At 42.0% G+C, this 17,860-nt stretch overlaps 1 protein-coding gene across 1 annotated transcript in view; it reads right to left on the reverse strand.

Moving 5' to 3' along the window:
* RAD18 (RAD18 E3 ubiquitin protein ligase) overlaps positions 1-17,860 on the reverse strand; it is a 431,063-nt gene that overhangs the window by 348,432 nt on the left and 64,771 nt on the right. Inside the window, exons 3-4 of the mRNA XM_086948442.1 lie at positions 8,655-8,716; positions 3,567-3,637 (exon numbers count right to left, since the gene is read on the reverse strand). Of these exons, the coding sequence (XP_086804568.1) occupies positions 3,567-3,637; positions 8,655-8,716 (133 nt within the window). The remainder of the gene's footprint in view (positions 1-3,566; positions 3,638-8,654; positions 8,717-17,860) is intronic.

The raw sequence follows: 17,860 nt of genomic DNA on the forward strand, positions 1-17,860 counted from the left end.
ACAGCTGGCAGGGGGAAGGTCTGCAGATTCTCTTAAGAAGTAAAGTGAATCTTTCAGACAGGCCATGTTCTTTTGTCTTCATCCAAATGCTACTCTCAAGATGGCTGCCGACGTCCAAAGAGGAGAAGTTCATGCTCCATTGTGCTGCTAGTGAGGAAATTTCAGTTGGCGACGCCGATTATCACTACCTGATGAATATAGCCACAGCAGAGACGAAGACTACGCTTTCTCCCAGAATTGGAATACACAAAGAAGAACTGCCCTGGCTATTTCTAGGTCTTAAGGCAGTGGGCCCACATCCTTATCCGAAATAGAACTACAGGACTGGGATCTAAATTATCCCAATTTGTTCCTCTTTCTTTATTGACCAAAAGAGGGGATACTCCACAAAGTTCTTAATTAATGCTGAGATGCAGGGGGTTGGTGTCTTGTAGGACCAATCTCCCTAAGGTGAGGGAACATCACCTGAAGGTTGTGAGAGTGCTGGGAGCTGCTGGCCGGCCTGTGACCTGCTGAGCGAGGAGAAAGAGCACCGTGCTTCTACAGGGAGTCAGCTGGCAAGAAGTTGAAGCCCAACTGCTGTGCCCAGGAGAGTTGGGGCAGCCTCAGAAATTGCAAACTGCTGTGGTGACTGCAACTAGCACAGATGAAAATTTGGAATGAGTTTTCCGGCCTCCCCGACCTAAGCAACAATCTACCAGTGTGTTCTGCAGCTACGAGCAACCACAACCGGACAAACCTGCAGATATGAGCAACCATGACCAGAGATACATACAGTTACGAGCAATCTTGACCCGGACCAGCAACAGTTACAATCAACCACTAAGATCCCGCCAGAGGACGTCACCTGTAAGTGCTGAAATGACTGGTGCTGACCAGTAAAGTGAGTTGGAACAGCATCATAACTTCAAAGACCCAGTGCTGTACCTTTTTAAGGACAGGACCAGGCAAACTGCTCACACATTCTTGTGACCCTGCACTGGAGCTTAAGTTAAACCTGATCAGTTTTTGAGAATAAATCCTCCTAGAATTGGTGTGGAGCCCTATGTCTTTATTGTTTCTGTGAGCAATATTGTTTTCTGGAGAGTATTAAAATACATTGCTTTTTGACAAAAAAAGAAGCACTTGGCTGGACAGTAATTATGGTGTCTGCTGCATAACTGTTGAGTTCTGAGTCAGGGGTCCCACCCTACCTCCATGTGAAGCCTTGCACAATTCGCCTCACTACCACTGAGGGTCAATTGCTGAAAGGTTGTTTGTTCTGCATGCAGGAGCACTGTAGGTCAAGCCTCGGACAACAGATATTAACAGCTCAATAGGGTCAGTGATGACAGACACATCTCTCATAGGGTCAATTATGCCAAGCCTCCTTTATATATGGGGTGAATGAGACCAGATCTGTTTGGTTTGTGTTGCCAATTATGCCAAATAATATACTAAATTGTATTTCGAGATTGGAACTCCCGCCTGTAGCATCTCTGGTGCTGATGTACGGAACTGTATTGAATAAAGAGCCAGATGATCCAATCAGAAGATTTGTAGTTGCTTTCTAAAGGTCATGTGACTAGAACAAAGCTGAAGATGCTGGGGTAGTTTGTCCCATAGCTTGCGAGCAGACTTTGAGAAGTTCCACTGACCCAATGCCACTTTATAAAATGTAGGGACTTGGAACAGAAAAGCTTGAGATGAACAAAGACTTGTTGTGGTGAAGCAACAGGTAATTCTCTGTGTTGAAAATGTAGGAGGCCTGTATAGAGCTCGGTGTACAATGAAAAGTACTTTAAAAAATAATAAGCTGTTGGACTGAAAGCCAGTGAAGAGACCTCAAGATGTTCATGGCTAAACAGAACTTCGGGTTTGGCTGTTGATCTGAACGACCATTCTGAAGATCTAGGTATATACTATTTTGCAATTAGAAATAGAAAGTAATTCTATATTATTGACTTTTAGGACATAGACATATTTAATCCAGGTAGAAGATAAGCTATATTTATATCCGTGTGTATATCTTTCCACTTTAGAGCACTGTGCATGCGGCTACTCAGAGTCCTAATAATCACAACATTTTAGAAAGATTGTCCTTCTATTCATATACAACAAAAGAATGAAATAAAGGTAAAAGACCCATGCAGTAATTATCTGTTAAGCAAAGTAAATAGGATAAAGTTTAGTAGGGGGGTAGATTTTATACCATACCCAACGACCTACCAATATGACATTAGTGGTTTAGTCAATCCATCCACCAATTTTTCAGGTAACTATATAACATTATTGGTAAGAGAAGGAGAACATAAATGTGTTATGTGTTTTTTGTTAAGATAACACAACTTGGTGGGTGACATTGAAACGGTGTGTTATGTGTTCACATGTATTGTGTAATATGCATTGTTGTGTTCCACAGCAGGGGTCAGATTTTTGAGTTTTTAGACCATGTATATAGGGGAGGGTTTTATTGTGTACAAATTACACTGTCGTTATTGATGAAATTTGCATTTAAGCTTTAGACCACAAATGTATTCTAAATAAAAGAAAGTTTTCTCTCATTCAAGTAACTACTCGTATGAAAACCCTGAGGAAGGCTTTGCCGAAACGCGTTGGTAGTCAACAACTGTAACCAGTGTTTTCTGAAAGCGATATATATAATGTATTGTGCTTTGATAGAGATCAAACAGATTCTTCTGTGTAGAGTATTCTGTTCAGGCTAATTGGAGATACATATATTTCTCAGGTTGCATCATACAATGGAATGATCTGTGGTTTAAAATTTGTATATGAGTCTAGAATGTATGTTTTATAAATAGAATAATTTATTGTGTAATAGATGTATTTCTACATGTTTCTGGATTCTGAAATATTTTGAATGAAAAGAGAAAAAAAGAAGTAAAATAAAAGTAAATATATTTTTTATATATCAGTTGTATTGTTCATATGTTTTGGTTTGTGGGTCTATGGTTTAACTGCTGTTCCTTGCATTATCCAACACTGTGCCCGGTGCAAGTCCTTTTTTCCCAATGAACAGAACTTAGGTACTCACTTTGCACGTTTGAAGGCCTCAGTTTGAATTGAAAAAAACGTAAAGTTCAGGTATCCGCTTGGCTTGTGTGGTTAGTGATTCCATACCTCCTAGGCTTGTAGGGCCAACCATGCGATGTCTCCTTAGAGTATGGGTCAGCGCTGCATGGCGTGCAACACCAATGGTTTCCGATCAGTATAATTACTTAGTTGTTGGTTTAGAAACTCTCTATGACACTAGATAAACATTTGATAACCCAGAAGAGGTGCCCATCTTTTGTGAATAAGAATAACTCTGGTGAAAAAAAAATCATTTGGCAATACCATTGACCATTTTGTATTCACTATACTTTGTTTCTCAGCCAAAAAGCACTCCATTATTCTATTAAAGACAGCTTTATGCTCTGTATTTTGCTATCTAATTTGATAAACTGCAACATTTCTCTGTCAGGTACCAATTAGCTGTCTGGATCGTAACACAAGCTTCTTCTTTATGATAAACTGAGATTGTCACAACCGTAAAACAGGACTTGGGTAGCTACAATTTCACATACCTTGCAGAATTAAAGTTCTTCACCAATTCATCCAATACCCTGTTATTTCTTAGGTCATGTTCTACCACAGCCTGCAAGAAAGAACAGATGGTCCAAGCAAATACAACCAACAGTGTAATCACAGCATATAAGATTTTAACATTTATGATTTTTTTTAAGTGACACGACTCCTGAAGTGCATGCATGGATGCTCATACAAAAGCATGAACTGCAATTTATGAACATAAAGTGGCCTCTCATCATTAAGACTGGACCACAAAATGCTAAAGTCATGATTGCCACATCAATTTTAGGGATCATCAGGCACACCTCGCCAACATCAGAGCACGACCACATGTGGCTATATAAACATGCTGCAAGCAAAGAAGTGGGAGAGAAGGATGAGTGAGTGAATACTAGGCTGCACTGGAGACCAAGTGTGTAGCTGTCTGCCAGTGTGTAGCTGAATGACTGACTAGCACAAGGGGACGAGAGTGAGTGAATATGCGCATATTATGTAATATATATACATATATATATCCAAGAAATCGCCAAACTGCTAGCAAAAGCTATCAGACGTCCAAATGACGAAGAGTAGACCCAAGAGTTGCTGGTGCAGAAAGTGATTTTATTTAATTTCGTGCCAGCGCGTCCGCCATGACACGTTTCGCCTCAGGAAGAGGCTTGATTATATATATATATATATACATATTTATAACTAAAAAGTATAGATGTTGCTTAGAAAAAATATTTTTTCCCATTGATGCATATAAAACCATAGACAGTAAGGAGGCATATCACTCTGGCCCCGTGAAATTGTATCATAAGGGTACTTTAAGAACACACGGTATTAATTTTTTATATATTTTGTGTAGGACTAAGGGTGGGCATAAACCAATCACCGTATTTCTTTTAATGATTGTACAGTTCAATTGTATTTGTGCAGTAATACGTACAGACCATGATGGGCGTGTTTTAATTTGTGATCAGTGTAAATATCTGTACTTATAAGAAAATATAATACGAGGTGGTTTTTGTATATCACACACTGTGGTAATACACTTTGTCCATGTTACAAAATGGCGCCCATGTTATCGACCCGAGAGCAATGTATGTAGCATGTTAGTCCTTTTACTATTCTTAGTATCCTTGAAGCTTTGGCGCGTAAATGCGCTTGTGTGGTGATTTTAAAAGTGTGCTAACGCCGGCTGTCATTTGTCAGTAAGCAAGGGCACGGACGTGCCCGAAACGCGTCTGATGGCAGTTTTTTACCCACATGTTGTGAAATAAAACACCAGCAGTTGAATAACCGACTTCGCCTTGGAGTGCTGATTTTGTAGTCTGCGTACCCTTCTTTGCACGAAGCACATTGGTGACGGGTTGGATTGGCATACATATATATATATATATAAAAAATCATGCTCTCCAAATACTCATTTCTAATTTAATAAGTGTGCAATCCCAAGTTGTCCCAACAATGCAAACGAGAACTGAATTTCAACTCCAGCGCCCCTTGGTTGAAGCAGCATCTCATCAGAATGCAATGCTCACAGGGCGGCCATTTCTGTGCACAATGAACAGGCTTGGGCCCTTGAGAACTGAGCACGTGTGTCTGACTATATTCTCTCCCCTTCCTTCATTGTCAGAAAAGAAACGAGGCTGTTTGCCTTGAATGGTGCAGCACCGACACATCAGGCTTCCTCGAACTCCCCAGGAAGCATGAAAAGTAATCTTCTTTAATTGAAAGCAGAATTGTTTTGTTTTTAGACTGCAACAATCGCATCAGTCCAGGGTATTAACTCTGCATCGGAAAGACATCTCTGGATTCAAACAGAGGCTCAGCTGCAAGCAAGAGAAGCAGGTTCCATTGCGGAGAAACACAATTTGTAATTGCCGAAAACAATTACAAGGGTCATGTTTCCAATACAATGCCTGCCATTCGCTGCACCTACACTAGAGGTTATATTGTACGCACTTGAATTTGGGATAAAGGGCTAAGCCAGGAATGAAATCAAAAGGAGTGCAACACGGCCCCAGTCCACCAGAAACGATTAAATGTACTTACAGCCCCAACCTTTGACGTACAAAAAAAAAAAAGATGGTGGTCTTAAAATCTTCCTCCCTCCACATACTGATAGCAGTAATAATAATAACAGCAATAACAAAATGGGTGCTATATGTATTATTGTTAATAAAAAATAAAAATAGCAATTGGAATACCACAGTAACTGGTATTTGTAGCCGGATTTTGTTTTTTTAACAAACTCTAGCTTGCTATTCGCATGGCCTCTTGATGTTGTTTAAAGCAAAAAACAGTAGAAAATACCGTGTTGGTGACAGAAAGCTGACCTCATAGTGAAAGTGCTGGAATATACTGCTCTGACATCAGAATGCTAACTTCACAGTGAAAGCATTGGAATATACAGCTATGATGACAGAAAGGTGACCTCATTGCAAGAGTGGTGGAACATACCATTAGGACAACAAAATGGCTGCCTCACAGCGGCAGCACCGGGATATACCACTAGGACGACAGAATGTTGACCTCGTGGTGACGGTGCTGTGACAGTCTACTCTGACAGCACAATCCTAGCTGCGCAACAAAAGCACTGGAATATACTGCACTATCGATGTAGGCAATCCTCTACTGTCACAATAATGCACTTGCTTTCATGTGCCTTTGGATCTCCCCATTGGCAGTTGTTGCCAACGGCTTACTTGCATCTTGATTCAGCACCACCAAGCCAAGTAAAAACAGGCACCGCACTGGGATAGGCATTAGGACTGGGATTAACGTGCTAGTGCTAGCAGCGTAGCATAAATCCATGGGAGGGATCTAGTTGAAGCAGACAGGGTGGCAAGAGTTGTAAGGTAGTCCCTCATACATTTCAGCACATGCAATAGAGTAAAGGCAGAAGGATACTTCCAAGCAGCCAATAGTATTAGGTGAGAGATGAATACTTCAGTGGACTGAACCAAGTTGTGATTAAGTCTGAAGCAAGTGGCTGCGAATCTGGTAAAAACAAAATAAATAGTCAATGGGTGAAAAGAGCAGACCCAAAGTCCATTCTATATTTATGTAAGCAAATGGTCGGTTTAACAGCTGTACTGTTGAAACACAGACCTAAAAATGGAAAAGCTACACCAATCCAATCGCCACCTCTCCACAGTTTACTTCCACCCAAATCCCTTCTTGTCCTTGCATTACACCTCCCAGTCTTCCCAAATAACACTGTCTAGTGAACGTTGACACAATCGCTAAACATTTAGTTCTACTTGGCATGCTATTTTCCAGTGGGCACTTTATCTTAATTTTAAAAATGCAGTAAAGGAAAGGAGATCTAATACATTCAAGGGCCTGCGGTCGCTGTAAAAGTACGGTTGTGGCAGCAGAAAGATATTGGTCTTCAAAATTGAGAGGTATCTACATGTCACCAGCAAAAGTAGACCAAGTATTGTCTAATCAGAGTAGGATCTTAACATTCTAAATCATGCATACACGAGCAGGCGTGCATGTGCTCACATCATTTATGTGGAGTTTCATTACAACCTACCTCTGTGTCTCCTACGTCAATGCACTGTTTATAATTGCCCATCTTTATGCGCCGCCCTAGTTTTCCTCACTATGCTTCTCTCTGAGCATTGTCTTTTTTCTGTCCCTGGCCTGTTTGTTTACCTTACCGATCTTTTGCCCCTCTAGCTCCTGATGCCAAAAGGAGTCTGTCTCTCCTCTTGCTGCCTTTGCCTTATTACCACATGTCTCTTTCCATTCCTCCTGCCTGCAAGTGTAGCCTGTCTCCCTCTGTGCACCTTTACCCATTGTCCGTTGACCTTCTATGTCTCCCATACATGTGTTCCAGCCTCTCTCATAATACCTTTCCCCCCTGCTTGCTAGAAGCCTCCAAGGAGTTCATACAAGTATATAGCAGTAGACGAAGGAGTAGCAACAGCCACGGCCCTATCACCGGTCTGTTTGCTCTAACTATCCAGGTAAAGAATGGTCTGAGCAAGAGGACAAAGTGATTGAGTGGTAGAGGTGCTCAAGGGAGGCAAGTTCTGAGGTTCAGAAACTACAGAGCAAGTTTTATTCCGGTCCAGGGTCCAGGGAGGTCTATACATTAAGACTGACAAATGCAGCTACCAATTGCCACTGTGTGGGGTGAACAAAAATGTGAAATACACTTGCAACTAGTAAATGCTAAGGTATTCTGACGCGTTGCCCAGGGGAGCTAACACATTGCCTCTTTCTCGCTATATTTTGGTTTGATGGCACAAGCTCTGGAAAACAGCTAAAGCGGTCTCTAGACAGACCTCAAAAGTACAACAGACATGAAGGAATAGACGAAGTCATAAGCTTCACATGGTCCTAGTGCAAGTTAAACATTTGCTCTAGGCATGCCATATCAGAAGGAGGGGACTAGGAAAGGAATATGTGAGGGTAATGTATTGAATGTGGTTAGAAATTTGGAAATTAAAACCAGGGCAGGCAGTGCTTCCAATGCTGCTGTGGGAAGTAAGAACATGCTAGAGTCCAGGCAGCGAAGGGAAGGCGCCAACCTCACATTCTTCAATTGTTGCTCCCAGTGTTTGAAACCTACAAGAAATAAGGAACTGCTCCATATTCAAGCTTTTTGTGGAATGGAAGCAGCTGGACTCTGCTCTCTGGGAGCTCTCTGGGACAGCTTCAAAGCACCCCACATTCTGGGACCTTGGACAACCATGGTCAACAGTGACAAACACCTCAGGCACAGCAAGGAAACACACCGCACCGGCATCATTCACGTGTTGTCTAAACTCAACACCAGGAGCCAGCAATTCCAATACAGCCCCCTGGCTGGCCTGAAATTTGCTTGAAAAGGTTATAGAAAGTTGTTGGCTTCCAGACATCTACGCATCTAGCAGACCTTTTCAAAGCAGTGGAAGCCTAGAGCAAGATACAAATGTGGGCAGCACTGAGCAAGTTATATATTTGACACAGGTAATCTAGGTGGTTGGGATCAGAAACCTTTTTTTAGGATCAGAATCACCATTTTCTTTGGTGGCGTTTGCAAAACTGCATAATTCTGAACTATTTTCATTGTATTTGTTTTATTTATTACACATACTCACCACGCGACATGTCGGGCACTGCGTTTTGTAGGACAGAAACTTGCGTATGCACAGAGAGCAATCTGCAAAGAGACAGGAAATAAAACACATGGTGTCATCAGAGGAGTGGGAACAAGTTAAAAGCACGAGCCTCTGTAATGAGGGTGGTATGTTCCTTCCAAAGGCACAAAATATCCACTGTGACTTGCACGTTCGCCAAAACAATCGAGAACAAGGACACGTACTCAGAGGAGGAAGCACGCACTGCAACGTATCTGGGTCGAGGAATTAACAACACAGGCTCTCCGAGAGTGACCTATTCAAATACCGAGAAATGGGGGCAGGCCGAGTCTCCACTAGAAATTAACTGGGTCTACCGGGAACTTTAGTCTCCGTAGCCATGCCCAGGTTGGGTGGCTTACCTTGGAGTTCAGCGCGGGCCAAGGCAGCTTTCTTTCTATTGCAAACAGGTTTTAGTAACAAGACATTTTCCAAACATTAATGTAAAAAAAAAACACCCACAGTCATAAAATTCCCTAAAACCATTACACTGATCAGTGACTTCAGAAACCCACTCTATGCTCTAATTATGATATTTTGGAAAATGGACGACATTTATCAGCTTGACGAGAGAAGGGGATGCAAACCTATGGTGGAAAAGTCAGTATAAAAAGAGAAATAAAAAATAAATAGAAAATAAACAAAATAGCAGCTTACCGAGCAGCAACAGCAGAGTAATTCAAAGCCCATGACAATTATGCCAAGATACATGCCAGAAGCGACATGGCTAGACATTCTTGTAGCAAAAAACGTATTTCATTTCAAGACGTGTACAGGAAATGACAGACCGACAGCCATGTTGAGTATGCTGGCCAGTCCGATGCAACCAGAAGGCTCATGCTGTTCCCTCCAAGGACGTCTAATATTGCTTCAATACGACTGATCAGAATACAGACAAATTGTACCCATGCAGATCTACAACTTTCTGCATTCAGCCCATGTAGTAGAAATGTTGCCACGAATTTGTCATTGTGTGACATCTTCCTATTTGAATCCATAGTGGTCCTCACCCCTCTAGGAGCTATACAGAGCAACACTGATCACATTGCTAAAGTCCTCCCAATCAGAAGGCGCAGCCTCCTAGCTTCAGATAAACAGATTCATCCAACGGAGCTGGGACTAGAAAGTACTACATGGCACACTATTATTGACGGTCAAAAGCCACTACAATACAGCATGATGCCTCGCCTTCTCCTGCTAGAACACTGCCGGGGTTAAGTTACCTATCCGCTGGAATCCAGCCTAAAGGCCACTGCCTTATTTGGAACTACTATAGTGTGTATTATGGAATGGTGCGGTGTTCGTACTGCATACTTTTGGACTTGGTCTGTCTATCGGTCGCTGTCATTATCCACTTGAGTGCTCAGGACGAGATGATCTCGTCCTCAGCTCTGTTGGAGCTGGCTGTGCGGAGGACGAGGCCATCTCGTCCTTAGCACTTGAGTGGTTATAGAGATGTCAATACATTTCATACAGTTTGTCATGGAGAGGAGGGGAAAGGAAGATCGTTGGTTTCTACATCTATAAATTACCTGTAATCAATTGCTTCTTGCAAGTCGTCACACAGAAGGAGACTGTCCGCTTCTATTTCAGCACTTTCCCATAATGTATAATTTTTACAATATTTGTGTAGCATTCCCCTACAGTGGAACACTGTCTCCCTATATATACTGTGCCACCTGATCGACTCGATCCTCGCATAGCTAAATCCACCCAGCATGGGCATGGTCCCACTGGAGATGAAACACTTGCTATCAGACACAACTAAGATCCCAGCTGCCAAAGTGGAGGTGTGAAGGTGAGCAAAATCTTTTGCGTTCATTAAAGCACATGCCTAGGAACCATCAAAGAGGCCAACAACAAGTGAGAGAGTAAGCTAGGGACCCTTTGGAGTGTCTTAGTATGTGTTGCACTATACAATGTTATTTATCCTACAGAGAGCAGCACAGATCTCACTAAACTAACACCACAGCAACAGGGCAAGGGGTTAAAATATTGTACACCATGGAGTGGGGTTGAGGTTCTTATTTGATTGCACCAAATGTTAAGGGGCTGAGGCTCCTTCCTAGTGTCCAGACTTTGCTGTCATAGGTCTTAAGTGAAAGGAGACCCATACATGTTCATCAGCTGTTCTATTTATTAGAAAATTAGGAACAGCATAAAGTAGTCAACTGAGGCAAACAATGATCTCGACAGGGATTTTACAGAATAAAAGTTAAACTCATCTAAATAAGCATTAACCACTCACAAAACTCCTCCAAACAGAATAGACAGCACACATTTTCCCTAGAACCCCTCTTAGCCACCCCGTACTCCCGGTCAAAAAATCTGAATACAAGCAAAACCATTCACATGGGACCAAGAGTATGTGTAGTGTGAGTTGGTGGTGTTAGAATGAACAGGAGAGTCTGTGGGCGTGTGTTAGATAGGTACACCTGTTAAAACTCAAAGATGTCAGTATCTGTGTATTGGTGGTAAAAGCAAGACCAAGAAGGTGTGTAAGTGACTTCCACATATGTGCATAGCTCACACCCATAATTCATCATTGTCCACTCTGCCACTTCACCCTCCCACAAAATTATAGGGAGTAAAGCAGATGGATTTCGGAATAGTCTACAATTGTTTGAGCCTGGTTGTGCACGTGTGTTTTGGGTCCACAAATGTCTAACACATTTGTAAACGATGTAGAGACCAAGGGTGAGGAGCAACAATTCCGTCTGTGTTAAGAATATAAAAATGCAGTAGAATAGTAATATATATTGAGAATCGGGCCAGACACTAAATATTGGAATATGCTGGCTAGCCTAGGAACATGTGCAGATAACGCGGATCAGTGCTTGGTGATGCACCTGAAAGCATTAAACAGACAAGCCAAGTATAATCATAGTGAGAGAAAACTGAAGCATTCTGCTCATAGACAGCGTAATGCTAAAAAAAAACACAAGCATTTGCAATGCAATAGGTCTCACATTTACGCAAGTTTAAGCTATTGGCATTGTAAATGACAATGCCTTTAATTTATTCTTTAAAAAGCAAAACAAAAATAAAAGGCAATGTCATTTACAATGCCAATAGCTCAAACTCGCGTAAATGCGAGACCTATTGCATTGCAAATGCTTGTTACATATCTAATTCAATCGCACTGCTGGGACCCACAGGCTCACCGTTCTCTTTCCCCTACCTATTACATTTTGACCAGAATCAAGATTAGCGATCATTCAGGGCTGAATTGCTTGTTTCAAGTCCTGTGTTGAGCATATAACGATCATGGTGAGAAAGAAACGCTGTCCCAAAATTGGATTCATGGGCTATTAAACTAAAGATTGGCTACAACCATGATTTCATCCGCCATGTAGCAGGTTAACTGCAACATATGCAAACTTAAGGTCCGCCGTGGGATATCACCAAAAATAAGAGAAGGAGGGATATTAAAGCCTAGAAATACAAGCCCAAGTTACTACGGGTGGTTTCATGGAATGCTCCACATTATGAATGTTAGAGGGTAGGAATTATTTCAAACTGGAGGTTTCATTTATTTAATTCACCAGCTGAAGGATGTTACAAGAACCTTATGTTATCAGACTTTTGCATTCTTGCATACAAATTTGGTTATCCAGTATTAACATTGTTCAAACAATTTCAAATCTTCCCAAATAATGCGTTGTTTTTTTTTTCAAATAATTTCTTTATTCGAGTTTTTATCAGTTTTTTCACTTAGCAACAATAAGGCATCCATGATTCACAGTTGCCGACAGCAGTTGTAATTATAACCATTCCATCCAGGGCTGGCTGGGGGGCATGGGCGAACTGGGCGACAAACGCAGGTACCGTCGCCCCACCCTCTGTCGCGGGGCGGCAACCACACGGGTGTCAAAAACATCTAGGATTTGTGTGAAACACATTTTGACAGATGTCATTATTTTCAGGCGCAAGTATTTATATGACGGGGCATTGATGTTGCAAAATGAAAAACGTTGCAAACTTCGCAAAAGTTCATAGAATTTTCCACAGTTTCTATAATTTACAACTTCACACACCAAGAAGGCAGAAAGCAGAAGCAGAGGCGGGCATTTTCAATGTGATGATTTTTCAAGTCTGTAATGCAACGTGAAGCCTGTGCTGAGTACAACCAGAAGATCACTGGTGCCCTCGTGTGGCCACACCAGAGGGCAGCCGAGCAAAGTTCACAAATCATCCGACGCGGAGGGCACCACTCAAAGGGGTTTCAGTGGAGCGCGGCCGGAAGTCCATGTACAGCGTTTACCTTGCACGAGCGAGCAGCGGCAGGCGCGATAATTGCAAACAGATGGCGCCGCTGCTCGCTCCCGCAAGGTAAACGCTGTACATGCACCAGTACTCATTGGAAACAGTGCAGTGCATACACGAGTTTCCAAGAAAGTACGGAGTGATTCCCACAGGTCACTCCAAATCAGAGCTTGCACGCTGCGTAGGCGAGATCTAAAAACCTGCTTGTTTCTTCTTCTGGTACCTCTGTGAATAATTCCGCTTTTGCATGAAGTGACTGGTCAACCTTTTCTAGAGCTCTCTTCTGCTGCACTGATGGAGACGTCCTCGTCATATATCCTCAAGCCAGAAAATAATTTGAGTGGCACATAGGCATCTCTGGGCATGTAACAAACAACGGCAAGCCACCTAGTCTGGAAAAAGAGTTTCAATGCATTATGTGGGTAGGCAGTAATTCTAGGAGTAAGTTAGCTACACAATTTAGGGATAGTGAAAAAAACATTGGTGCTTTAGTTCTCATTGTGTAGTCCATTGTTTGTTACACCAAGAGGGGGTGTGCTCCCTTCAAACAAAGGAGTTATGATATTAACTCAAGCCTCTACAAAATGTATTCAGAGAAATGGTTATTCGTGCAGCCATCTCAGAATGGCAGCCATCACCATCGACATATAGCGCCCACTTAAAGTTATGGCACTTTTACAGGGCTTACACTGTTTTTATACGCCGATGATACTCAAATCATCTTTTCTCTGTCGGCTGATAGGAAACAGGACCCGTCTACTCTGCAATTGGGCTTGCGAAACATCGCAGCATGGATGCAGCTCAATTTGCTCAAGTTAAACGGGGATAAGACGGAAGTTCTTATCTTCGGAAAATATTCTGAACATTGGGGCCCTCAACATTGGCCTGACGAAATGGGACCCTTACCTAAGCCCTCCTCTCAGGTACGCAATCTAGGCGTTATTATTGACAATAAATTGTCAATGAAACAACCGGCAGTACAAATTGCAGTAACCTGTTTTACCATCTTAAAATGGCTAAGAAAAATAATCTGGATGCTCCCTGTGCACACCAAAAAAACGGTGGTCCAGGCACTTGTAACACCTCGCGTGGATTACGGCAACGTCCTTTTTTAACAGAGATGTACTTCGCAAGCTTCAGGTGGTGCAAAATTCTGCAGCCAGATTGCTCTGTGGACTTCCCAGAATGTTTAATACGGGTAACGCTCTGAGAGAACTACATTGGCTTAAAGTAGAACATCGTATAAAATTTAAGGCCCTGTGTTACATGTTCAGAATTAAGATTGGTTCTGCTCCTCAATACTTACAAGATCTGGTACGCCCTTACCATCCCTCTCGACTACTTCGCTCTTCTGCGGATGAGCTTTTTGTGATTCCTAGGATTAAGCTGTCGAGAATGGGTGGTCGTTCATTTTCTCTACTGGGACCCACTATGTGGAATTCCTTGCCCGCAGCAATGAGGAGGGAGAAGCTGCTTCCCAACTTTCGTAAACAATTAAAAACTTGGTTTTTTAAACAATATTGCTAATGCTAGATCACTCTTGTGCTTCTATTGGCTTTCACTGGGAAACCCTTGTTGGGTAGCTGTGCGCATTATAAAGATAAATTAACATAACGTAACATAACAACCCAACTCTATGGCACTCATTTTATTGACCTCAGATGTGGTGTAGCTACGCCTATCTGTGGGTTTGATCTGAGATGTCCTGTTCGTGTGTTTGTCTGTTGGCTACATTCTACCCCCACCAATCAGTGACCTTGGGCTGGGTCTCCAGGCTTGCCCAACTTCGTATTTCTGAGTCGAGGTTGACGTGGAGTTCACAACGGGCAAATTTGGCAATAATGATGAGATTTCATTTTTGAATGTGAATGTATCATTATTCACTTTTTCAATATTAGCACTTTAAACTAGCCTACTATTAAACTGTGGGACACTGTCAGATTTCAAAATGGCTAAAACACCCCATGTCGCAAAGATGCCATCTAGTCTCTCAATGACTCGGTCTTGAGTGGTAAATGAGAGATCCTCATTTAAAGGATATTCTGGGTATTCATCCACAATCACCATCAGGTGATGTCCATTGTCAAGTGGATCAAAATAGTCATTGGTTCCCTCTCCCAAGACGGCTTCAGGAGCTCTGATATTTTTAAGGTGTGGTGAGTTACTTCAGTAGAAAGGCAGTTGCACAGATGGCAGGCCTTTAATTACTTTTCAACCTCCTCAAGATACGGAGACCAGACTCTGTCTCCGAGAGCACGCTTTGTGGCAACGATTCCACAATGTCCTTTGTGGGCCAGTTCAGTCATTTTATGCTGAATACTCTCCGGAATCAGGTTTCTCGGCCCTCATGAGCTATGGACAGTTCATCTTTGACTTTTTATATTTTTGATATTCACCATCACTGGGGAGAGGTCGGGGTGCTGGTTCCATAAATGATGTGTGATTATATCTTTAAACTTTGGCATATCACTATCATGGCTTGTGGCAGTGATAATCTAAGCTAAAAAATGGCACCTGGTGTGTTTGATTTTACAATGAAATTGACATAGGCTTCAGCCATCTTGGATAGAGTTCCAAGACCTTGTATAGACGCTCTGGAAATGTAGTCAACAGGATTCTGATCCTTCCCAGGACGAAACACAACTTTAGAATTGTGCTCTTCTAGTCTTACTCCCCAGTGCAAGAAGGCATCTGGACCTGGGGTTTTCCAAGTATAGTCGGTAAAGCTTCATGATCAGTGACAACATAAAAGGCTTTCCATACAGGAATACTTGGAAATGTTCACAAGCCCATACCACGGGTAATCTTTCTTTTTCAAGTAGTAAATAAGCATGTTCTGTTTGGAACAAACTCCTACTTGCATATGCCACAATATGCCTAAGAAAAACAATGCCCCCAGTGGGACTCTTTTGGCAATGATGAGCAACCCTCTACCATACGTATGGGGAAACTACACATTCATTTGTTCATTCAAAAACACCAAGTGGTATCTATACACCTAGGTAGTCTTCCGTACAAGTGTGAAGCTATGGGGCTTATTATTGGCCCGGGTCCACGTGGGCCGATAATGGGTTGTCCTTGTGATAAGATACACAATATACCTAAGCACATTTGGGTGTCCACTGTGCTATGGAAGGAGGGCACCTAACACGACTGGGCTAGCACCAACCTCTCCATGAACGTTCAGATTGAAATATTGCGATTTCAGCAGCATTCTCAATGGCTTTTTTGATTTTCTTAAAACGTTACCCATAATCATGTGACCAATGAAATGAAACATTCTTTTTTCTCTACTCCCTCAGTGGAGCACCTACAGTGGCAAAGTCTCATATACATCTGGAACTAGCTGGCCATGCCAAGAAATTAACACACATATGAAATATCTTGTGGGGGGGGGGGCAGCATTTGACAGTGCTTGTACTTGAGCAGGATTGGGTGTTATACCCCCATCAGAAAAGATATGGCCAAAGAATTTAAACTAGGTCTTGTGGAACTCACATTTATCTGCTCTGAAAGTCAAACCTGCAACCGCAAGTAAATTGCATACTTGTGTGAGAGCTTTAACGTGCTTCTTTTGTGTAGCTCCGACAAATAATATGTCCTCGCTATAATTGAACGCATTCATGACAGGCTGTGTATGTCGAATGGCACCTTGAATAAGTTCGGCAGCTGATTAACACACCAAAATGTAGTCTTTTGGATCGAAACTGACCAACGTGTGTAGAAAAGTTTGTTATATACCTGCAATTTTCTTCAAGTTCCAACTGATGATAGCCTGAATTCAAATCAAGGAAAGAGAAGACTGTTGCAACATTTAGTTGTGTTATCATGTCAGTGATGTTTGGACCTGGATGTCGTTCTTGTTCAATTGCCTTGTTTGCCTGCTGCATGTCAGTGCATATGTACAGCTCCTTCACTGTCCTTTTTGGGCACTACCACTATGGGAGAAACCCATGGCGTGGGACCAGTAGAATGCTTAAAGATATCATGCTTAAGCAATCATTCAAGGTCCTTTTCAACAGCATCTTGTAAATGAAAAGCAGTTAATCTATGCCTTCGAGGGACAGGACAGACGTCCTCATCAACATGCAGCTTTAGTTTCATATCTTGAGCTTTCTTAAATCATGAAACAATGAAGGATATTAACTCACAACTTTCGTGGTGAGCATTCATGTTTTACTTCACTGAAATCAGTCCAATATCAGCAGCTGTGCTGCAACGGAGTAGAAAGGTACTTAATGCTGTACCTTAAAGCACATGGATGGGTGCTTGCACCTTTGTTTTCTTGTGTTTTATCGTTGCTAGAAATTAACCTCGACTTTTTAAGGGTGTGGATAGAACCCATGTATACACCTTGGTTTTCAATGGTGTAGGTTTTGGTAATGGATACAATTCATTATATTTATCCTCAGGCATCATTTTTATCGAAGCACCACTGCCGATAATGAAAGGCACTGAACTTCCATTCACTTTAAATGTGATCTTTGGAGAATGTATGAATGACTTTGGTGCTTTAGCATGCCGACTTATCTTCAGCCCACGCTTTTCTGAGGAAAACATCGACATGGCACAACCACCTTCCTCACTTTCACTTGATACTGATAAAGAAGAACTGTTTGATGATTATTTAGATGACAATCTACTTTGTTCTATGTCAATTTGTCTTAAGTGATGTGGCCTCGTGGCCTTATCCGTGTGTATCGAACGTTGCTTCTGGAACATTCTGGCAGCCCTTTTGTCTTCACGCCGTGATGCACTTGCTTTTCTCTTGGTTTTGCAAATTGTCATAAAAATGGTTGTCTTCCCACAGCCTTTATATATCTGGTCAATAGCGTGTGCTAACGAAAATCCACATCTAAAACACAACTTCTTTTTACATGTAGACATCACCTTATGTCCTT

The sequence above is a fragment of the Lissotriton vulgaris genome, unplaced genomic scaffold, assembly GCF_964263255.1.
Source record: "Lissotriton vulgaris unplaced genomic scaffold, aLisVul1.2 SCAFFOLD_1581, whole genome shotgun sequence".
Lineage (NCBI taxonomy): Eukaryota > Metazoa > Chordata > Amphibia > Caudata > Salamandridae > Lissotriton > Lissotriton vulgaris.